We start from the raw sequence: 25,998 nt of genomic DNA on the forward strand, positions 1-25,998 counted from the left end.
GTAAAGCATAGAGTACATACACCACGGATATCGAAACCCTGCTTTTAACGTAGTAACTCCACAGACATTAAAGTTCATTAATGGTTCTTCTGATCTGATGTTATTAACAACTTTAAACATCAACCTTCTCTCTTCAAGTCATATATTTACTATTTCCAAATTGCTTAGTATTTCTGTGCCGTGTTGAAACAGTAACTCTGTCAATAAGCCGATAACGTTGTTGTCCAATCACCAACTCACACGTCAGGTGAAGGTCTTGTTGACTGACACTTTCAAAGCTATACAATATACTTACTGACTAAAACGTCCACATTGTGTTAAAGCTACTGACCTTGGCCTGAACTTTGTTCGTTACACACGTGCAGTACAACTTCACAGTTGTATGTAGTGGTAGGTACAACCAGCTTTGATTTACTACCTTTAAGCCAATGTTTACTCTGTAAACCGTTAGGAGGCGGCTTTTGTTAAAAGAAGCGCTGTTAGCACGACATATGTTGTAAAATAACGTCCGCTTTAGAAAACTGACTCAGTCATAAAATCCTGCTCTAAGTTCGGATTGTATGGCCAATTGGAAAGGAAAGCCATTTGAGAAAACGATAAGTGAATAATTGTAAAATAAGAGATCGTTCAAAGAGCTTTCCTTATTAAAACAGGCTCACTGTTTTTAGAAACGAATTATACTTTCACGCCAGCGGCTTTAACTGCTGTATATCTCAGTGTATTTACGAAGTTCTTACTTTTCCCAAAAATATGTCGTTCCAAAGTAACACAACGTAATACGTAGATGACTGTTTTGAAAGAATATGAAACCAAAATATTACCAGGCTGTAGAGATTTTCTTCACCATGAACCGTATTGCCATATAGCGATTATTAAATGCGATTTATCTTCAATTATGTAAAGTGACACAATTTAATATTCAAAAGAACAGATATAAACGTTTTTTGCTCATATTTTACGGATTAGTTGGACTAAACACATAAACTGTTATTTTCAAGCTCATTATATCAAAATTTAAAACAGATAAACTGCTATCTTCAGGCAGTGTTTTACATCTGTTTTTTTCAGACCGATAGGTCATAAAACAAAAGCCGTACATGTACTTCCACAGACTGTGTCCCAGAATGCATTATTTATTGAACATTTTAAGATTGATAAATACAATACAAATTAAAGGTACAAATATAATACAAATTGGAGTATAAATACAATCCCAATAAAGTTATAGTTTATCTGGTTATTTACTTAGTACTGAAATTATTAACATTTAATTATGAAAATTATTGTTTTACTTTAAATAAATATTGTGTTTTTATTGTTAAACAGAAATCATCTCGTAGTTAGTGTTATACAGTAAGTAGGTTTCTATTATATTACAAGTTAGTGTTATACAGTAAGTAAGGTTTGTATTATATTACAAGTTAGTGTTATACAGTAAGTAAGGTTTGTATTATATTACAAGTTACAGTTTCTACAGTAAGCAAGGTTTATATTATAATACAAGTTACAGTTTCTACAGTAAGCAAGGTTTATATTATATTACAAGTTACAGTTTCTACAGTAAGGTTTACATTATATTACAAGTTACAGTTTCTACAGTAAGGTTTGTATTATATTACAAGTTACAGTTTCTACAGTAAGGTTTGTATTATATTACAAGTTACAGTTTCTACAGTAAGTAAGGTTTGTATTATATTACAAGTTACAGTTTCTACAGTAAGTAAGGTTTGTATTATATTACAAGTTACAGTTTCTACAGTAAGTAAGGTTTGTATTATATTACAAGTTACAGTTTCTACAGTAAGTAAGGTTTGTATTATATTACAAGTTACAGTTTCTACAGTAAGTAAGGTTTACATTATATTACAAGTTACAGTTTCTACAGTAAGTAAGGTTTGTATTATATTACAAGTTACAGTTTCTACAGTAAGTAAGGTTTGTATTATATTACAAGTTACAGTTTCTACAGTAAGTAAGGTTTACATTATATTACAAGTTACAGTTTCTACAGTAAGTAAGGTTTACATTATATTACAAGTTACAGTTTCTACAGTAAGTAAGGTTTACATTATATTACAAGTTACAGTTTCTACAGTAAGTAAGGTTTACATTATATTACAATTTACAGTTTCTACAGTAAGGTTTGTATTATATTACAAGTTACAGTTTCTACAGTAAAGGTTTGTATTATATTACAAGTTACAGTTTCTACAGTAAGTAAGGTTTACATTATATTACAATTTACAGTTTCTACTGTAAGTAAGGTTTGTATTATATTACAAGTTACAGTTTCTACAGTAAGGTTTGTATTATATTACAAGTTACAGTTTCTACAGTAAGTAAGGTTTACATTATATTACAATTTACAGTTTCTACTGTAAGGTTTGTATTATATTACAAGTTACAGTTTCTACAGTAAGGTTTGTATTATATTACAAGTTACAGTTTCTACAGTAAGTAAGGTTTGTATTATATTACATGTTACAGTTTCTACAGTAAGTAAGGTTTGTATTATATTACAAGTTACAGTTTCTACAGTAAGTAAGGTTTGTATTATATTACAAGTTACAGTTTCTACAGTAAGTAAGGTTTGTATTATATTACAAGTTACAGTTTCTACAGTAAGTAAGGTTTGTATTATATTACAAGTTACAGTTTCTACAGTAAGTAAGGATTGTATTATATTACAAGTTACAGTTTCTACAGTAAGTAAGGTTTGTATTATATTACAAGTTACAGTTTCTACAGTAAGTAAGGTTTGTATTATAGTACAAGTTACAGTTTCTACAGTAAGTAAGGTTTGTATTATATTACAAGTTACAGTTTCTACAGTAAGTAAGGTTTGTATTATATTACAAGTTACAGTTTCTACAGTAAGTAAGGTTTGTATTATATTACAAGTTACAGTTTCTACAGTAAGTAAGGTTTGTATTATATTACATGTTACAGTTTCTACAGTAAGTAAGGTTTGTATTATATTACAAGTTACAGTTTCTACAGTAAGTAAGGTTTGTATTATATTACAAGTTACAGTTTCTACAGTAAGTAAGGTTTGTATTATATTACAAGTTACAGTTTCTACAGTAAGTAAGGTTTGTATTATATTACAAGTTACAGTTTCTACAGTAAGTAAGGTTTGTATTATATTACAAGTTACAGTGTTATACAGTATATAAGGTTTGTATTATATTACAAGTTACAGTGTTATACAGTATATAAGGTTTGTATTATATTACAAGTTACAGTGTTATACAGTATAATATCTTTAATGCCTTTACTGTAGTTAGTAGTAGACACTTGAGGCTGTATAATATCTGTAAAGTCATTAGTGGTAGACACTTGAGGCTGTATAATATCTGTAAAGTCATTAGTGGTAGACACTTGAAGCTGTATAATATCTGTAAAGTCATTAGTGGTAGACACTTGAAGCTGTATAATATCTGTAAAGTCATTACTGGTAGACACTTGAGTCTGTATAATATCTTCAATGTTTGTATGATATCTGTAATACTTTTACAGTAATTACCACTACAGTTAGTAAACTGTTTAATGTGTTTTTTTTGGTTTTGGAGTAGTGTTTTTACAGTAATTACCACTACAGTCAGTAAACTGTTTAATATGTTTTTTAGTTTTTTGGAGTAGTGTTTTTACAGTAATTACCACTACAGTCAGTAAACTGTTCAATATGTTTTTTAGTTTTTTGGAGTTGTGTTTTTACAGTAATTACCACTACAGTCAGTAAACTGTTTAATATGTTTTTTAGTTTTTTGGAGTTGTGTTTTTACAGTAATTACCACTACAGTCAGTAAACTGTTTAATATGTTTTTTAGTTTTTTTGAGTAGTGTTTTTACAGTAATTACCACTACAGTCAGTAAACTGTTTAATATGTTTTTTAGTTTTTTTGGGTTGTGTTTTTACAGTAATTACCACTACAGTCAGTAAACTGTTTAATATGTTTTTTAGTTTTTTGGAGTTGTGTTTTTACAGTAATTACCACTACAGTCAGTAAACTGTTTAATATGTTTTTTAGTTTTTTGGAGTTGTGTTTTTACAGTAATTACCACTACAGTCAGTAAACTGTTTAATATGTTTTTTAGTTTTTTGGAGTAGTGTTTTTACAGTAATTACCACTACAGTCAGTAAACTGTTTAATATGTTTTTAGTTTTTTGGGTTGTGTTTTTACAGTAATTACCACTACAGTCAGTAAACTGTTTAATATGTTTTTAGTTTTTTTGGAGTAGTGTTTTTACAGTAATTACCACTACAGTCAGTAAACTGTTTAATATGTTTTTTAGTTTTTTGGAGTAGTGTTTTTACAGACTACAGTAGCTCTTTTCCATTGATCTACACAACAATAACTTTATCACTTGAACTGAGTTAATGAAGATGATTTACCTGTGTGGATCGTTGATGAGCTTTCAGATGGCTGCTTTTTGTATATACCTTGGAACAACCTAGAAATACACAGTAAAATATCAAAGATGGCTGCTTTTGGTGTGCACCTTGGAACAACCTAGAAATACATAGTAAAATATCAAAGATGGCTGCTTTTGGTGTGCACCTTGGTACAACCTGGAAATACATAGTAAAATATCAAATATGGTTGCTTTTGGTGTGCACCTTGGAACAACCTAGAAATACATAGTAAAATATCAAAGATGGCTGCTTTTTGTATATACCTTGGAACAACCTGAAAATACACAGTAAAATATCAAAGATGGCTGCTTTTTGTATATACCTTGGAACAACCCAGAAATACACAGTAAAATATCAAAGATGGCTGCTTTTTGTATACACCTTGGAACAACCTGAAAATACACAGTAAAATATCAAAGATGGCTGCTTTTGTATATACCTTGGAACAACCTGAAAATACACAGTAAAATATCAAAGATGGTTGTGTGCACCTTGGAACAACCTAGAAATACATAGTAAAATATCAAAGATGGCTGCTTTTGGTGTGCATCTTGGTACAACCTAGAAATACATAGTAAAATATCAAAGATGGCTGCTTTTGGTGTGCACCTTGGTACAACCTAGAAATACATAGTAAAATATCAAAGATGGCTGCTTTTGGTGTGCACCTTGGAACAACCTGTAAATACACAGTAAAATATCAGATGGCTGCTTTTGGTGTGCAACTTGGAACAACCTGTAAATACACAGTAAAATATCAAATATGGCTGCTTTTGGTGTGCACCTTGGAACAACCTGCAAATACATAGTAAAATATCAAAGATGGCTTATTTTGGTGTGCACCTTGGAACAACCTGTAAATACACAGTAAAATATCAAAGATGGCTTATTTTGGTGTGCACCTTGGAACAACCTGTAAATACATAGTAAAATATCAAAGATGGCTTATTTTGGTGTGCACCTTGGTACAACCTGTAAATACACAGTAAAATATCAAAGATGGCTTATTTTGGTGTGCACCTTGGTACATCCTGTAAATACATACTATAATATCATCAAGTAACTATATCAAGTATTAGAAAACAGTGAAATAATTTCTATAAATAATGTCTATAAATGCATATTCAAATGATGACATGTAGAGTTTAATCTAGTAGTCTGACTATATAATGTAGTTTGAAGTTACAAGGTTGTCTGTACAATGCAGTAATCAGTTCAAGGTAGTCTGACACTACAATCTATTCTGTCTCTACAGGTTAGCCTGACTATAGAATGTAATCTGACATTACAAGATACTCTAACTGTACATGATAGTTTGTTTGTACAATATAGTCTGAACGTAAAGGGTATTCTGTCTGTTCAGTGTACTCTGTTTATACAAGGTAGCTTGTTTGCACAATGTAGTTGTTGTTAAAGGTAGTCAGACTGTATGCGATGTAGTTGTTGTTGAATGGTAGTCTGACTGTACAGTGTCCTCTGTTGGTACAAGGTGGTCTCGCTGTACAGTGTCATCTGTTGTTACAAGGTAGTCTGACTGTACAGTGTCCTCTCTTGGTACAAGGTGGTCTAAGCTGTACAGTGTCATCTGTTGTTACAAGATTGTTCGATTCTATAAGTTAGTGTATCTGTACGAGATCTTACTGACAAGGGTTGTACAACTAAACAAGATATTCTGATGAGTGTATTGTAGAAACCATGCTCTGGAAAACAAGCTGGTAAATACATAGATATACAAATTAATATTTAAACAAACTGTTGAAACTATACATTGACAAATAAGTTGGCAAGTAATCAGATATACAAATTAATATTTAAACAAACTGTTGAAACTATACATTAACAAATAAGTTGGTAAGTAATCAGATATACAAATTAATATTTAAACAAACTGTTGAAACTATACCTTGACAAATAAATTGGTAAGTAATCAGATATACAAATTAATATTTAAACAAACTGTTGAAACTATACATTGACAAATAAATTGGTAAATACATAGATATACAAATTAATATTTAAACAAACTGTTGAAACTATACATTGACAAATAAATTGGTAAGTAATCAGATATACAAATTAATATTTAAACAAACTGTTGAAACTATACATTGACAAATAAATTGGTAAGTAATCAGATATACAAATCAACATGAAAACAAACTATTGAAACTATACATTGACAAATAAATTGGTAAGTAATCAGATATACAAATCAACATGAAAACAAACTATTGAAACTATACATTGACAAATAAGTTGGTAAGTAATCAGATATGCAAATCAGCATGAAAACAAACTATTGAAACTATACATTGACAAATAAGTTGGTAAGTAATCAGATATGCAAATCAACATGAAACAAACTATTGAAACTATACATTGACAAATAAGTTGGTAAGTAATCAGATATGCAAATCAGCATGAAAACAAACTATTGAAACTATACATTGACAAATAAGTTGGTAAGTAATCAGATATGCAAATCAACATGAAAACAAACTATTGAAACTATACATTGACAAATAAGTTGGTAAGTAATCAGATATGCAAATCAACATGAAAACAAACTATTGAAACTATACATTGACAAATAAGTTGGTAAGTAATCAGATATGCAAATCAACATGAAAACAAACTATTGAAACTATACATTGACAAATAAGTTGGTAAGTAATCAGATATGCAAATCAACATGAAAACAAACTATTGAAACTATACATTGACAAATAAGTTGGTAAGTAATCAGATATGCAAATCAACATGAAAACAAACTATTGAAACTATACATTGACAAATAAGTTGGTAAGTAATCAGATATGCAAATCAACATGAAAACAAACTATTGAAACTATACATTGACAAATAAGTTGGTAAATAGATAGGTATAGAAATGAACATGAAAAGAAAGTAAATGTAAACGAACTATATTCATAGCCAAAGTTACCACATATACTAGTAAGACTAGACTGGGTATTGAAACCTCAACTTACCTCCGTAATTACAGTGGTGAACTCGTCTCTTTTCAAGGTCCGGATTCTTTCGTCCGTTAAAGCACGTGCTCATTATGACTGGTGGAACATCAGTGTCAGAGCTCTGAGTAAGAATTTCGTACGGCAGTGGGGTGATCGTAGTGAGTACTTCTCTGTCGATGGACGACCTTGTGTGAATGTGGTGGAAGGGAAGGAAATGCACAGTAAGGATCCACGGAAGAGCTGCACGTTTGTATATCACGTTCCGATCTCGTGGTCATTGTGTCCAGTGATGTCACTGGAGTTGATATGCACATTTGCATAGAGCTCGTGACGCCATCAGGAGAAAACTGAGATGCCCATATGTGCATGTTTTCTTGTTTAATGGAGAGTTGAGCCAGGTCAGAGATCTTATTTCTATATAAACAAGAAACGAATTCTGGACTTTCGTCGTCCAACTTCATAATGTGAGACAAAGTGGGCTTGAGAAATATTTTATCATCAGACAACTCACTACCGAAGCTTGGACTCGAACCTTCGTTTGATAGGTGGCGGTGATAGAAATGACTGTAATATGACGGATGGTCACTTCGAACCTCGGAGCTAATCCTGTTTTTCCCGTGACTAGTTGGAGCAGACAATCTGTTCATTGCGACGTCAAAGCAGTTTGTCGGTAGGAATTCGGTATATTCCTCAGAAAACTCATCTACTTCAGAGACACTTTCTCGCCGAGGATTCTGTGACATTGTTTTCAATGGTTCATTTGTTCCTAGGTAAATGTCCATTTCACTCTTGGTCTGGGGAAACGTACAAGAGAGGTGTAAGCACCGCTAGTTCTGAAACATTTCGGTAAAGTAATACTATAAAGTGAAGTGTGTACAAAATGCCTCTCTGATCTATCAATATGAATATGGAAGCCCTATGTACCACACGTAAACCCCTTCGACGTATTAATTAGACACGAATAGTAAATAGTCAATTATATTATTGCAAAATCTGTATCTCACACGACAACCACTTTACTTGTCGACTACACATTCCTTATAGATGTTGAGTTTTTTACTGTGTTTCATTATTTCTGTGGTTTCTCTACTAGTTCTAGTTGAGTACTCTGATAATATTACATTAAAGCAAGAAATAATTCCGTCTGAAAGAAGAATGAACATCAGAAAGTAAGTACATCTTGTTTACATCAGTAAACCAACGGTCACATGACCTTGTTTTTTAAATATTTACATTGAGTTTAACGTCTTGTTTACATCAGTAAACCAACGGTCACATGACTTTGTTTTTTAAACATTTACATTGAGTTTAACGTCTTGTTTACATCAGTAAACCAACGGTCACATGACCTTGTTTTTAAATATTTACATTGAGTTTAACGTCTTGTTTACATCAGTAAACCAACGGTCACATGACCTTGTTTTTAAACATTTACATTGAGTTTAACGTCTTGTTTACATCAGTAAACCAACGGTCACATGACCTTGTTTTTTAAATATTTACATTGAGTTTAACGTCTTGTTTACATCAGTAAACCAACGGTCACATGACCTTGTTTTTAAACATTTACATTGAGTTTAACGTTAAGGATGTTGAAAATACAGAGCGTCTTTTAACAATAGAAGTTTAATTGTATGTACAATTAATTATTGAGTATTGTAATATATTTAACAGTAACCACAACAACAAGTCTGTGAACTGGAAAAAAGAACAAGAATAGCGTGGAAGCTTCTAACACTCTACTATATCATACGAGGTCTGTTCAAAAAATATGCGGACAGACGTCATAAAACAAAATGTACTGTACATGTCTGGAACCCCTTCAAAGTACTCTCCTCCCCAACGCACACATTTTTCCCAACGGTGTTTCCACTTGTTGAAACAGTCCTGGTACGCTTCTTTTGTAATGTCCTCCAGCTCCTTTGTCTCATTTGCCTTAATCTTGGGAATCGTCTCAAATCTTCTTCCTTTCAAGGGTCTTTTGAGTTTGGGGAACAAGAAAAAATCGCAAAAAGCAAGGTCAGGTGAGTAGGGGGGGTGGGGAAGAACAGTGATCGAATGTTTGGCCAAAAACTCACGAGTTCTGAGGGCTGAATTTCGCAGCAACGCGGTGCATCTTCTATTTTTTCGGTCAAAATCTCGTAACAAGATCTAACAGATATCCCACACTCTTCAGCAAGCTCCCTGACAGTCAGACGTCGATTTGCCAGCACGAGGGTGTTGATTTTGTCGACATATGGGTCGTCAGTTGACGTGGAAGGACGCCCAGGACGCTCATCATCTTCAATGGACTGTCGACCATCCTTAAACCGTTCATGCCACTTGAAACATGCCGTACGATTCATAGCAACATCACAGTAAGCCGTGTTAAGCATAGCAAAAGTTTCAATCGCAGATTTTCCAAGTTTAACACAAAATTTCACAGCAAGTCGTTGCTCCTTCAGGTCATTCATTCTGAAATCTGCCAAACGAAAAAATCGCACTTCACTTAAAACCGCGTAGCTAATACACAAATGAAGATATCTACAATCGGGAAATGGCGTCGTAATCAGCTGATCTGTGCGAATCTAGCGACACCAAACGGATTCCCCTGGAACCAACTGGAGCCGCGCAATTCAAACAGTCCGCGTATTTTCAACAGCCCTCGTACATAACGTTATATAACAGAAACACTCTACTATATCATACATAACATTATGTAACAGAAACACTCTACTATATCATACATAACATTATGTAACAGAAACACTACTATATCATACATAACATTATGTAACAGAAACACTACTATATCATACATAACATTATGTAACAGAAACACTCTACTATGTCATACATAACATTATATAACAGAAACACTCTACTATGTCATACGTAACATTATATAACAGAAACACTCTACTATATAATACATAACATTATATAACAGAAACACTCTACTATATCATACATAACATTATATAACAGAAACACTCTGCTATATCATACATAACATTATGTAACAGAAACACTCTACTATATCATACATAACGTTATGTAACAGAAACACTCTACTATATCATACATAACGTTATGTGACAGAAACACTCTACTATATCATACATAACATTATGTAACAGAAACACTCTACTATATCATACATAACGTTATGTAACAGGAAACACTACTATATCATACATAACGTTATGTAACAGAAACGCTCTACTATGTCATACGTAACATTATATAACAGAAACACTCTACTATATAATACATAACGGTTATATAACAGAAACGTTCTGCTATATCATACATAACGTTATGTAACAGAAACGCTCTACTATATAATACATAACGTTATGTAACAGAAACACTCTACTATATAATACATAACATTATGTAACAGGAACACTACTATATCATACATAACGTTATGTGACAGAAACACTACTATATCATACGTAACGTTATATAACAGAAACACTACTATATCATACGTGACGTTATATAACAGGAAACACTACTATATCATACGTAACGTTATGTAACAGAAACACTGCTATAATCATACGTGACGTTATGTAACAGAAACACACTACTATGTCGTACGTGACGTTATGTAACAGAACACTCTCTACTATGTCATACATAACGTTATATAACAGAAACACTCTACTATGTCATACATAACGTTATATAACAGAAACGCTCTGCTATGTCATACATAACGTTATATAACAGAAACACTCTACTATGTCATACATAACGTTATGTAACAGAAACACTCTACTATATCATACATAACGTTATGTAACAGAAACACTACTATATCATGCATAACATTATATAAGAGAAACACTCTGCTATATCATACATAACATTATATAGGAGAAACACTCTACTATATCATACATAACGTTATATAAGAGAGGCACTCTACTATATCATACATAACATTATATAACAGAAACACTCTACTATATCATACATAACGTTATATAACAGAAACACTGCTATATCATACATAACATTATATAACAGAAACACTCTACTATATCATACATAACATTGTGTAACAGAAACACTCTACTATATCATACATAACGTTATGTAACAGAAACACTCTACTATATCATACATAACGTTATGTAACAGAAACACTCTACTATGTCATACATAACATTATATAACAGAAACACTCTACTATGTCATACATAACGTTATATAACAGAAACACTCTACTATGTCATACATAACGTTATATAACAGAAACACTCTGCTATATCATACATAACATTATATAACAGAAACACTCTACTATATCATACATAACGTTATGTAACAGAAACACTCTACTATATCATACATAACGTTATGTAACAGAAACACTCTACTATATCATACATAACATTATATAACAGAAACACTACTATATCATACATAACGTTATGTAACAGAAACACTCTACTATATCATACATAACATTATATAACAGAAACACTCTACTATGTCATACATAACATTATATAACAGAAACACTCTACTATATCATACATAACGTTATGTAACAGAAACACTCTACTATATCATACATAACGTTATGTAACAGAAACACTCTACTATATCATACATAACGTTATATAACAGAAACACTACTATATCATACATAACGTTATGTAACAGAAACACTCTACTATATCATACATAACATTATATAACAGAAACACTCTACTATGTCATACATAACATTATATAACAGAAACACTCTACTATATCATACATAACGTTATGTAACAGAAACACTCTACTATGTCATACATAACATTATATAACAGAAACACTCTACTATGTCATACATAACATTATGTAACAGAAACACTCTACTATATCATACATAACATTATATAAGAGAAACACTCTACTATATCATACATAACATTATATAAGAGAAACACTCTACTATATCATACATAACATTATATAACAGAAACACTCTACTATATCATACATAACATTATATAACAGAAACACTACTATATCATACATAACATTATATAACAGAAACACTCTACTATATCATACATAACATTATGTAACAAAAACACTCTACTATATCATACATAACGTTATGTAACAGAAACACTCTACTATATCATACATAACGTTATATAACAGAAACACTCTACTATGTCATACATAACGTTATATAACAGAAACACTCTACTATATCATACATAACATTATATAAGAGAAACACTCTACTATATCATACATAACATTATATAACAGAAACACTCTACTATATCATACATAACATTATATAACAGAAACACTACTATATCATACATAACATTATATAACAGAAACACTCTACTATATCATACATAACATTATGTAACAGAAACACTCTACTATATCATACATAACATTATGTAACAGAAACACTCTACTATATCATACATAACATTATGTAACAGAAACACTCTACTATGTCATACATAACATTATATAACAGAAACACTCTACTGTGTCATACATAACATTATATAACAGAAACACTCTACTGTGTCATACATAACATTATATAACAGAAACACTCTACTATGTCATACATAACGTTATATAACAGAAACACTCTACTATATCATACATAACGTTATGTAACAGAAACACTCTACTATATCATACATAACGTTATGTAACAGAAACACTCTACTATATCATACATAACGTTATGTAACAGAAACACTCTACTATATCATACATAACATTATATAACAGAAACACTCTACTATGTCATACATAACATTATATAACAGAAACACTCTACTATATCATACATAACGTTATGTAACAGAAACACTACTATGTCATACATAACATTATATAACAGAAACACTCTACTATGTCATACATAACATTATATAACAGAAACACTCTACTATGTCATACATAACATTATGTAACAGAAACACTCTACTATATCATACATAACATTATATAAGAGAAACACTCTACTATATCATACATAACATTATATAAGAGAAACACTCTACTATATCATACATAACATTATATAACAGAAACACTCTACTATATCATACATAACATTATATAACAGAAACACTACTATATCATACATAACATTATGTAACAGAAACACTCTACTATATCATACATAACATTATGTAACAGAAACACTCTACTATATCATACATAACATTATGTAACAGAAACACTCTACTATATCATACATAACATTATGTAACAGAAACACTCTACTATATCATACATAACATTATATAACAGAAACACTCTACTATGTCATACATAACATTATATAACAGAAACACTCTACTATGTCATACATAACATTATATAACAGAAACACTCTACTATGTCATACATAACATTATATAACAGAAACACTCTACTATATCATACATAACGTTATGTAACAGAAACACTCTACTATATCATACATAACGTTATGTAACAGAAACACTCTACTATATCATACATAACGTTATGTAACAGAAACACTCTACTATATCATACATAACATTATATAACAGAAACACTACTATATCATACATAACGTTATGTAACAGAAACACTCTACTATATCATACATAACATTATATAACAGAAACACTCTACTATGTCATACATAACATTATATAACAGAAACACTCTACTATATCATACATAACGTTATGTAACAGAAACACTCTACTATATCATACATAACGTTATGTAACAGAAACACTCTACTATATCATACATAACATTATATAACAGAAACACTACTATATCATACATAACATTATATAACAGAAACACTCTACTATATCATACATAACGTTATATAACAGAAACACTCTACTATATCATACATAACATTATGCAACACAATTTTTACTTTTTGTTGTTCCTGGGCAGAAAGTGTTATTTCCCAGTTGCTTTTGCCTAAAGTAAATGGAAAAGACTTATTTTTTCTCTTCAAACTTTGCTTTTGTGACCTGGGTAATGAAATTTTCAAATTTATCCATTTTCCAGAATATTCCAGGTAGATTCAGTGCTGAGTAGTATAAAGATTAAAAGCCTCTCTACTAGGACAAGAAGGTAGTAGATTTCAAAATATAAAGCCCTTTTAGTAGGATAAGAGCACAGTTGATCTGAACATTTAGGCATTTTCTACAGCGTAGTAAACCAAAAGATTTCGGATAAAAGTGTAGTCGACCTAAAGAATTCAGTTATCTTTATTAGTTATCTTTTACTGAACAGAGATTTCATATTGAAATTAAATATAACACATGAACGAATACTGCATTTCACATGAAGTAGGAGACAAATACGGGAACCTGAAGTAGGATACAAATACGGAAACCAGCAATATCTTCACCTCACTTTCTTGCCAAAAAGAGAAACAATTCGGTACCTAATATTACACTCAAGAAGAAAGAGGGTTTTTGAATTTCGCGCGAAAATACTCGAGGGTTATCTACGCTAGCCGTCTCTAATTTAGCAGTGTAAAACTAGAGGGAAGGCAGCTAGTCGTCACCACCCACCGCCAACTCTTGGACTACTATTTTACCAATGAATAGTAGGATTGACCGTCACATTATAACGCCCCCACGGCTGAAAGGGCGAGCATGTTTGGTGCGACGGGGATTCGAACCCGCGACCTTCATATTAGAAATCGAGGGCTTAACCCACCTGGCCATGCCGGGCCCCTCAAAAAGAGGGCTAAAACAAAACTACAATATACGAATATATAGGATTTGTTAACCTATACAAGTGGAAGATTCAAGTTAGAATGTGTTAAATACAAGTTCAGGTTCATTTTAATCCTCGGTTTTCTCTTCAACTGTATAAACTACTAGTTATCCATCATCCGAACTTGTTTTCAGTTGATACCTCCATTAACTGACATTCAACTATATGTGAGCTTCTTGTGCACGAGGCAGCGCTGATCCTCTCTTTATCTTACCGTTTTCAACAGTTTTTCAAAATACTGACGAATTGTGATAACTAATTTTTAATCACGTGACGTTTTCGTTATACTGCATGAAAGGACGATGATACGCAAGGATCACATCGAATAAAACTGACATCATCCAATAAGTTTAGTTTACATATTAAATATTACATGACATCATCCAATCAGTTTAATTTACATATTAAATATTACAGCTTTTCACTGTATTTTTTAAATTAATTCTCATATTTTAACCTCAACTCAGACACACATGAGGTAAATGCCCCAATTCTATACGACAGTGTTCCAAATGCTCAGTTCGTGTTCTGAAAAGTCAAAATAAGAAAACTATGATCGATATCAAACGCTGAAACTTCCCGCACCTATGCACTCAAACCCTGAATCTTTTAGTTACCTAGTAACATGTATGATCATAACGTCTTACCAATGATAAAGAAAGTATAACATAGAATTGACTATTGGTGTGCTTTTAATAAACCAATAGTTATACAATTAGAAGTTGGTTTCGTTCTACCTAACACAGCAAGATTTAGTTAAATATAACCTGTGAAGTGATAAAGACTAGGTTAAGTTTATAACCTGTGGATGATAACAATTTGTAAGGAAATTACCGTTATAACTTTATTTTAGTGCTTCTGTATAGTTTTTTTGTGTGCATGTTACGTGCTTTCTTGACTGTGTATTGCGCATGTCGTGCCTGTTATCGGAATTGGTAGAGAATTCTTGAATGTTAGAATCTTGTTTACGAAAATGCGCTAGATCACTGTTGAAATTTCTAGAAACTCGTGTGATTGGTTTATAAAAACCGACTCGTCCTAGAGACAGAGAGAATATAATAGGACAGGTACAATCAGTACGCTACAGGCCTAGGAAGCTACAGTTGTAATTAACGCTTATTAATCGAAAAAGCACAGAATATTAGGAACTTTTCCAGATTTTGAACGTTACAGAATGTTCAACTTCAGTGATGTTCTTCACACTTTTTCTTCTTTTGTAAGGAGTGAACTTATGAATGATATGAGGTCAATCGAGCCTTAAGCGAGATGTGACATTATTAACTCAGAATTAATTTGCTTATCGTGGACGTGGGTTATGAATAAAATATTCAGCTCTATACCGGATATAAGACTCAGTATTGTCTGTAAACTTGTAAAACTGTTGTATATAAATCATCATTTGTAATAACTACTAGTACTGACCGTTATTATAAATTGTATTGTTTTTATGTTTGTATATTCAAATTCAAATTTCCAACTGTTTGAAATAGTAATACGTAACGTATGTAACATAATAAATCGGAAACTCGTCAGAAATAAGTTATATCTTTTCATGACTGTATTGTTAAAGATAAGTTTCGTGCGCAGTCATGGTTCTCGACAAATGCTGCCTATAGTAGGTTCTTGGTTTTCGATAAATGGTGACTATACCAGGTTCTTGGTTCTCGACAAATGCTGGCTATAATAGGTTCTTGGTTCTCCACAAATACTGACTGTAATAGATTCTTGGTCCTCAACAAATGCTGGCTATAATAGCTTTATGGATCGTCTTCATCAATAAAACTATGTCGGATTGAATGTCTGGTTAAGAAAGTATGTGTAGACGCAGTGGATTGCTTGAACTTTATGTTGAGATATAGGGAAGTGTGTATTTATATCAATAACATTTAACTACAGTGAACATAAATAAATAAACAGTAATGACGAGAAAACCCACTTGTAGAAAAAAATACATATGTAAAATCGGCTGGTTTGGAACGAGAAAATTTTTTATCCAAAGGAGCGAACAACGTTTCAACCGTCTTCGGTCATCGTCAGGTTTGTGAATTCAAAACAAGTCTTTCGATGTATTAAAATAGTCTGTTTGTACTTTCACAAATGTTTTCCACGAGGCCACAGTTGGAGACGTTTTGGTTTAAATATTACTTCACTTCGAAAACACGATGCGCCCCAGGCGGTAACTGATTAATTAGGATGATTTAAATAATTTCGAACTGAACCTTCTGCGTTAAACTACGTCTAACGTAATAAACAGAAAATTGTTCGTGAGTCACGAGTTAATAGTGTATGGAAAATGTCTTCACTGCAAGTTAACAACTTGTTTTCAGTTGGAGACTCAGTTCTGTAGTTCGATAAATTGGCACAATCCACATAACTACATACGATGTGCCTGTAAATCTTTCGTTTTCCATATTAAGTCAACTCTGTGACGTTATTCAAACAAGCGAAACGTGCGTCATTCATGTAATACATTAAGTAATCAATAAGCTATCACGCAGGAAATATTAAAAGCAAACCTAATTGGCAGGCTTATTTAAACGGTCCATTATGACCTGCCTTCTTAGAAACTTCATGAAGATTGAATGATATACAAAATGAAAATCAGAAATTCCGTTTTAACCACATTCAATTTCAGCGAATTTTGTAATGGTGGCAAGGAGTTTGTTTTTAACTTAGTTTGAAAATGTCTAATAATTTTCATAAATTAAGAACATGTGTGTCTACATGAACGGCCTTTCGAAGTCATGACTGGTGATATTATGTAAACATACGTGTCGCCTGTAGGTTTGTCATTAGAAGTCATGACTGGTGATATTATGTAAACATACGTGTCGCCTGTAGATTTGTCATTAGAAGTCATGACTGGTGATATTATGTAAACATACATGTCGCCAGTAGGTTTGTCATTAGAAGTCATGACTGGTGATATTATGTAAACATACGTGTCGCCTGTAGATTTGTCATTAGAAGTCATGACTGGTGATATTATGTAAACATACATGTCGCCAGTAGGTTTGTCATTAGAAGTCATGACTGGTGATATTATGTAAACATACGTGTCGCCTGTAGGTTTGTCATTAGAAGTCATGACTGGTGATATTATGTAAACATACGTGTCGCCTGTAGGTTTGTCATTAGAAGTCATGACTGGTGATATTATGTAAACATACGTGTCGCCTGTAGGTTTGTTAATTGTGTTTTTTAATGTATGCGTTTCCATCATTTACTTTGGTAAATCTACCAGCCACTCTTTTCTATAAAAACGTTACATATTGGTTAAAATACATTATTTAATACTAACAACATTTACTCTCTAAATACTAAGAACATCTGCCAAAACTGATGCCGAAGAGACAATTTGATAACTACCAGTAAGATACAACACAGATATCATCAGTTTTCTTGTCTGTGTAAGTAAATATTCAGAGAGATTACACTGAACATATTTCCTGTTGTTGTTTCTCTAGAACCACTAGACAGACACACACAAATAAATCTAACACTCCTGGGAAAAACAAAAATCCCACACTAATCTCCTGGTGGGTTAGTGGGGAAGTTTATGCCGGGCTGGTTTCTCGCATGCCAACAGGTGGCACAACGATCGATCATACGTTGCTGGTAAAACAGATGAGTTGGGCAAACGTCCTGCTCGAGATGTTTATACGTGACACTAGTAACGTGATACTCGAACCACACAATGTTCGTCAAGACAAATCAATAACACTGTTTACTGGTGGATAGAAGAGAACGTAAAGCACAAAAAGAAGTAGAAAAAACGATGGCAAAGGATATATTTAGTGGTATACCGGCTGATGGGGCAAGACATATAGGTTCCGTCATTAACTATGACACACCATATTCACAAACCGAACACTAGGATTCTGTAGATGACGTCATGAAGAAATGTTCTAAGCCTTCATTTTGACTTGTTTACGCTTGGAAAGGTAAACTTTATGTCCGTGTATGTCACCCCAGTAGAGAATACGTTTTAAACGGACGCTCTATGTAATGTGCTGCATATATTCAGTGTACTTCAACTTTATTTTATGCTAAGTAATAATAAGAAATATATGATAAAATATTTTGAAAGAAAACATGAAACATTTAATAACTTTTGTCGTCGTTATGTTCAGAACGATCGTAAACCCGTTTCTGTCTGTTTCACTCCACTGACATCACTTTATATATTATTATTATTTATATGGTGAACTTTGTTCAATCAACTGACATCACTTTATATAACACTATGTAACAAAATTTGTACTTTTTGTTGTTCCTGGGCAGAAAGTGTTATTTCCCAATTGCTTATGCTTAAAGTAAATGGAAAAGACCTATTTTTCTCTTAAAACTTTGCTTTTGTGACCTGGGTAATGAAATTTTCAAATTTACCCATTTTCTAGAACATTCCAGGTAGAATCAGTGCTAAGTAGCCGATAGAGAATTTTCTCAAACTTACAAGACCTTTCTAGAATGTTGTAGAACTTACGAGAATTTTCAAGAACCTTTTAGAATTTTCTGGAACTTTCTACAGTAATCTAGATACAGAGGCTCACCACTCACCATTTCAGTTTAGTTTTAGCTGCCTAAGTGAACACATAGACCTATCTGAGTTTATCAGAGATGGCATAAAGAAGCTGTAAGCATTCTCCATATGGATTCTGCAATGTACGTGGCCAATTTATCAAGACAAGAGCGAAAAAGTACTCTGTGACAGCATCTGTTAAAATGTGTGAAGCCTACAAGACATATTTCGGCATGTCTGTTGGGTATCAAGACAAACCCTGGGCACCTCATTTTACCTGTGAGTTCTGCAAAAAAACTCTAGAAGGACAATTTCTGCTTGCTTGAATAGTAAGATTTTATATTCTACAAACGTCAGACCTTTTAAAATTTAAATATATTTCAGTGCACCTCAAAGAGGAATACAACAGTGTCAAGACCTTGCTAGATGCCTTCAAGTATGATGAGTATGGCTGGGAGGTTATTGGAGACTTCAAAATGGTGGCATTCCTGATGGTCTCTAAAGATGCTTTACCAAGTTTCCCTGTTATCTTTGCCTTTGAAACAGCAGACACCGCAGCGCACTACAACAGGAAGCACTGGCCACAACGGACTGAGTTCTCTGTGAGGAGGCATAATGTCAAATGTGAGTCATTAGTGGACCTCCATAAGGCACCATTGCACATAAAATTAGGTCTTATGAAACAATTTGTCACAGCTCTTGATAAGGAGTCTACAGTCTTCAAGTATCTTCGAGACTTCTTCCCTAAGCTGTCTGAGGCATAGGTCAAAGATGGTGTCTTCATTGGACCACAAATAAAGAAGATCCTGGAGTGCACAGAATTCCCCAAGAAGCTCAGTAGGAAAAAAGAAAAAGCTTGGAGCAGCTTTGTCGCAGTGGTTCAGGGCTTCTTGGGCAATCACAAGACCGAAAATTATGTGGAACTGGTTGAGGCTTTGGTGAAGAACTACATCAAAATGGGCTGTAAGATGTCCCTGAAAGTCCATATCCTTGACGCTTGAGTGATTCAAGATTATGGGATCAGAGGAGGAAGGCGAGCACTTCCACCAAGATATACTAGACTTTGAACGTTGCTACAAAGTAATGTATAACGAAAACATGATGGGAGACTATACTTGGGGGCTGATACGTGAAAGCGATTTACATTACAGTCGAAAATCATATGTTGTTTTATTCAGACCTCATGTAAATGAAAATGCGCAAATTTGCCTCTTTTTACACAGAAAATAGGTTAATTTCTAAATTCCATTATCCAGGTCACAAAAGCAAAGTTTGAAAGGAATAATGACCATTTTATGTACTTTTACAACATAAACAATTAAGAAATAATAGATACTATACAGTAACAAAATTTATTATTTTATTTATTATTATTATTATATTATGTTACATCACTTTATATATTATTATTTATATGGTGAACTTTGTTCAGTTTACTGGCATCACTTTATATAATATTATTTATATGGCAAACTTTACTCAATTACTGACGTCACTTTATATAATATTTATATGATCTTTGTTCCTTGTACCAACTGACGTCAGTGGTAAAGTACTTGTACAGTTACCTGTATTGAAACAAGAAAGATGAACAATTTGATTGGTTTGTTAATTTCTAGTGATGTGTCTTAACGATGGTTCCTTGCTTTGTTTTTTTTTACCCAAGAAGACTTGCCATCGAACATGTTTGGCGTCTGAGCTGTCAATCACATTATTAGTTGGTGATGTTGATTATATGTTTTATCTCATTGTCTCTGGTCTGTTAATCGAAAATTAGGAATGGTCAGTGAAGAAAGGTCTGGTGAACTTTGGACAAATTTCAATAATCATAGAAATAAATATAATTTGTAATATTTTGTTTAGAAATATCTGAAATGAAATGTCTTCGCCTGGCTTACTTTTAGTACCCCGCTGGTATAGGACTACGGATTTACAACGCTAAAATCAGAGGTTTGATTTCCCTCGGTAAAATCGGCAGATAGCCCGATGTGGCTTTGCTTTAAGAAAATACACACAAGCTTACGTTTATTTTTTTTTCTAACCTATTTAAAAAGAATAGTTGAAGTCTTGTTAGAAGCTTGGGAGTAGAAAATGGTAAAATTACTGGAATTAGTTCATAGAAATCACTAGATTCAAGAATCCATTTTATCTGGTTCTTGGTTAAAAATCTGTGAATATTAATTGACTTTAAGAACTTCGGTTTTTCACTCGGCGTAGTACATATTATTTACGACGTCAGCACATAGAGAAATGTGGGCATTTGTGGAAAGCTGTTAATTATGAGTGTTTCTGATGAGGGTGGCGCTGCCTTCTACTTCAGACAATTACTAACTAGTCCACTAAAAATGGTCCTGCACATAACATATACACAGGCTGGTCAATAATTGTCCTTCCACTCACGACTTCATGAAATAACATTGACTTTACTTTCTGGTGGTATAGTAGGTCTGTATTGTTGTCGCAGTATATTAATTTGATACTATTGTTCTGATGTATTAATTCTATACAACCCTAGTAACGTATTGATTATTGTTTTTTAACAAATCGAGCCAATACTAGTAACGACAAACAAAAGCGTATTTTGAGATTCCAATACTTGACAGGTGGGTCCTTTCACGTAAAATGTTGTTACCTGTAGGATACATTGTACGAATTGTTATGAGCTTCATGAAACAAGATTGTGTTTGTTTTCTTTGTTGATGAACTAATAAAAAACATTTCACCCTTGAAAAGCTAAACTAAGTTTTATGAAAAATCACAAATAGTTTGGTTCAGTTACTTCCTTGGTATGAGTTCCAATAATATCTACCGGTACTCGATCCCGAACAGTAAAGGTCCACTTCGATCATTAACCTAAGGTCTCATGAAATAAGGTCAGTGAAAGTAGAGATAAATAAATATATAGGTAAGGTTAAACTTAAAAATGTGACAGTGAGAAAAGCTGTAGATGGACAAGTGATGTGATCCAGCTTGGAGAATTCAGAATGTTCATTTTGTTAAACACCAATAACGAAATCTTGCCTACCTGCTGACCACGCCACATTCCCGCTACGGGCTGTCCTGAATCGGGTACCATTTGGTCAGCTTCGAACGTCTGGCAATGTTTGCTATTCATAAGTTAGGCACGCGCACTGGCACTCAAGACGTAGAAAGTTACTGCACATACCAATGAAACTTGTTCGTTATCAATGAATATCCTTCCGCAAGCGTGACAGAGGTTTGATCAATGGATTTGCGCTTTCTCAAGCTCCAGGCAGGCGCAAATGTATACACTTCCTTATTTGGAAGATAAGTGGTCTTCCGTTAGCCTCGGTTTGACAAGATCATTCGTCATTGGCTAGAAGAATAAGGACGCTCCGTGATTTGCTTATGAATGAGTAAGGCCTAATTCGTCTTGTTTTCTCTAAGAAGGGGTCATAAAAACGTGCAGGCATTCCGGGAGTTTATTAAATAGATCATATGTCTGCCCTCTGGCTTAATTATTCCACACAACTACAAGGTTTTCCTGACAATTACAAAACAACAAGAATATAATATAACAACCATAGTCCTGGTATTATTTTCACAATAACAATAATAGTCCTAGTATTGTCTTCACAATAAGATTAATAATAATATTTTTTAATAGTCCTAGAGCTGTCCTCAGAACAACATTAATAATAGTAACAATATCCCTGGCACTGTCATCACAGCAACATTAATAACAATAACAGTAGCCCTAGTACTGTCCTCACAATAACAACAGCAGCAATAGTCCTCGTATTATCCTCCAATAATAACAATAGTCCTAGTACTGTCCTCACAATAACAACAGCAGCAATAGTCCTCGTATTATCCTCCAATAATAACAATAGTCCTAGTACTGTCCTCACAACAATAATAATAACAATACTCCTAGTATTGCATTTATAAAACATTAATAATAAGAATAGTCACAGCATTGTCATGACAACAGTCCTAGTACTGTCCTCACAACAACAATAGTCCTAATAGTGTATTCACAAAAACAATAATAACAATAGACCTAGTATTATATTCAAAAAACATTAATAATAATAACAACAGTAGTCCTAGTACTGTCATCATAACATTAGTAACAATAACAATAGTCCTAGTACTGTCCTTACAATAATAACAATAGTCGTAGTACTGTCCTTACAATAATAATAATAACAATTATAATAACATCACTATTCCTGGTACTGTAATCACAATAACATTAATAATAACAACCGTATTCCAAGTACAGCCATCACAATAACATAATAACAACAATATTCCTAGTATTATTATAAGAATAGCATTAATAACAATAATAGTCCTAGTACTGTCCTCACAACAATAAAAATAATAATAATACTAGTACTGTCTATACAACAACATTAATAATAATAACAATATACCTAGTACTGTCCTTGCAACAACATTAATAATAATAACAATATTCCTATCAAAATAAGATTAATAATAACAACATTAATAATAATAACAATATTCTTAGAACTGTTATCACAATAACATTAATAATAGCAATAGTCCTAGTACTGTCCTCACAATAACATTAATAACAACAATATTCCTAGAACAGTCCTCAGAACAACATTAATAATAATAACAATATTCCTAGTTGTGTCTTCAGAACATTAATAACAATAACAATATTCTTAGAACTGTTATCACAATAACATTAATAATAGCATAGTCCTAGTACTGTCTTCACAATATTAATAACAACAATATTCCTAGTACTGTCCTCACAACAATAATAACAATAACCCTAGCAGTGTCCTCACAACATTAATAACAATAGTCCTAGTACTGTCCTCACAATAATATTAACGACAACAATATTTCTAGTCCATGATGGCGAGAAAAGTCACTTGTAGAGAAAAATATATATGTAAAAACAGCTGATTTGGGTAGAGAAAAAAACTCTATGAAGAGGAGCGATCAATCTTTCGACTTTCTTCGGTCATTTTCAGGTTCACTGATATTCTTAGTACTATCATCAGAGTAACATTAATAACAACAATATTCCTAGTACTGTCTTAAGAATAATAATAATCCTAGTAGTGCCCTCACAACATTAGTAACAACAACATTCCTAGTACTGTCCTCAGAACAATAATAACAACAATATTTGTAGAAATGTCCTCACAACAATAATAACAATAACCCTAGTAGTGTCCTCACAACAATAATAACAATATTCCTAGTACTGTCCTCACAACAACATTAATATTAACTTTTTTAACTTATATTGGCAACCTAAACAGAACACAGTTGTTAAATAAGTTATACCCTGAACACTACTTATAAGTTCAGTACTTGGATATCTAGAGTTGGCTTCTATACCAGTTTTTAGGATCCAGGGCAAAGATTGTCCATGATCACTGAGTTTTGCTTTTAAGCAAACTAACTTCTGATCTTGCATTCCTTTATATAGTGACAGAGTTTTGCAAAAATGTGACTGGCATTACTTTGATAAGTTTACATACTGTGTGAAAAATTATAACTATAATACTAGAACATGGTAATAAAAATTCTAATTATATACATTTGTTTGTCATTTTGTTGAGAGCTGCTCGAGAATAATATTCACTAGCTGTTCCATTTTGAAGAGGTATATTAAAGGAAAGATATTTTTATAAATTATTTACTGTGGTAAAATAAAACATGACTCAAACTTTATTAGCTGTCCCAAAATTTTTAAAAACTTTACTACAGGATCATAGGGCCATCTATCCAATCAGAACAGAACTAAGTTGCAGAAGAAATAAACTGTCGTTTCTTCGTTAAAACATTTTTATGACTTTCTCTATTGTAGTTTGAGTTCCAAGTTGGGTATTGATTTTATAAATCCTTCATCAAATAAATGTAGGAACTTGAATAAAAACAAACAAGCATTGACTTAATGTTTTCCTTAGTCAGAGTCAAGTTATAAAACTAATGTAACTATGGCTAAGTCATCGTTTCTAGGTGCTGATGTCACAAAGTAAAGTTATGAACTAAGATAATTATGGCTAAGTCATTGTTTCCAGGTGCTGATGTCACAAAGTAAAGTTATGAACTAAGATAATTATGGCTAAGTCATCGTTTCCAGGTGCTGATGTCACAAAGTAAAGTTATGAACTAAGATAATTATGGCTAAGTCATCGTTTCTAGGTGCTGATGTCACAAAGTCAAGTTATGAACTAAGATAATTATGGCTAAGTCATCGTTTCTAGGTGCTGATGTCACAAAGTCAAGTTATGAACTAAGATAATTATGGCTAAGTCATCGTTTCTAGGTGCTGATGTCACAAAGTCAAGTTATGAACTAAGATAAT

General features: G+C 32.5%; 2 protein-coding genes across 2 annotated transcripts in view; both read right to left on the reverse strand.

Annotated features, from left to right (window-relative positions):
- LOC143245658 (uncharacterized) overlaps positions 1-7,481 on the reverse strand; it is an 8,108-nt gene extending 627 nt beyond the window's left edge. The window contains exons 1-3 of the mRNA XM_076492007.1: positions 7,409-7,481; positions 4,741-4,868; positions 4,398-4,515 (exon numbers count right to left, since the gene is read on the reverse strand). Of these exons, the coding sequence (XP_076348122.1) occupies positions 4,398-4,515; positions 4,741-4,868; positions 7,409-7,481 (319 nt within the window). The remainder of the gene's footprint in view (positions 1-4,397; positions 4,516-4,740; positions 4,869-7,408) is intronic.
- Positions 4,398-23,130, reverse strand: LOC143245427 (uncharacterized). Its single transcript, XM_076491776.1, has 3 exons — positions 22,696-23,130; positions 7,409-8,184; positions 4,398-4,456 (listed from the first exon to the last, which is right to left on the reverse strand). The coding sequence occupies exons 1-2, from the start codon at positions 22,783-22,785 to the stop codon at positions 7,504-7,506; spliced, it is 771 nt and encodes a 256-aa protein (XP_076347891.1). The 5' UTR covers positions 22,786-23,130; the 3' UTR covers positions 4,398-4,456; positions 7,409-7,503.
- Positions 23,131-25,998: the final 2,868 nt, after the last annotated feature.

Source organism: Tachypleus tridentatus, chromosome 2 (genome assembly GCF_004210375.1).
Source record: "Tachypleus tridentatus isolate NWPU-2018 chromosome 2, ASM421037v1, whole genome shotgun sequence".
Taxonomy (NCBI): domain Eukaryota; kingdom Metazoa; phylum Arthropoda; class Merostomata; order Xiphosura; family Limulidae; genus Tachypleus; species Tachypleus tridentatus.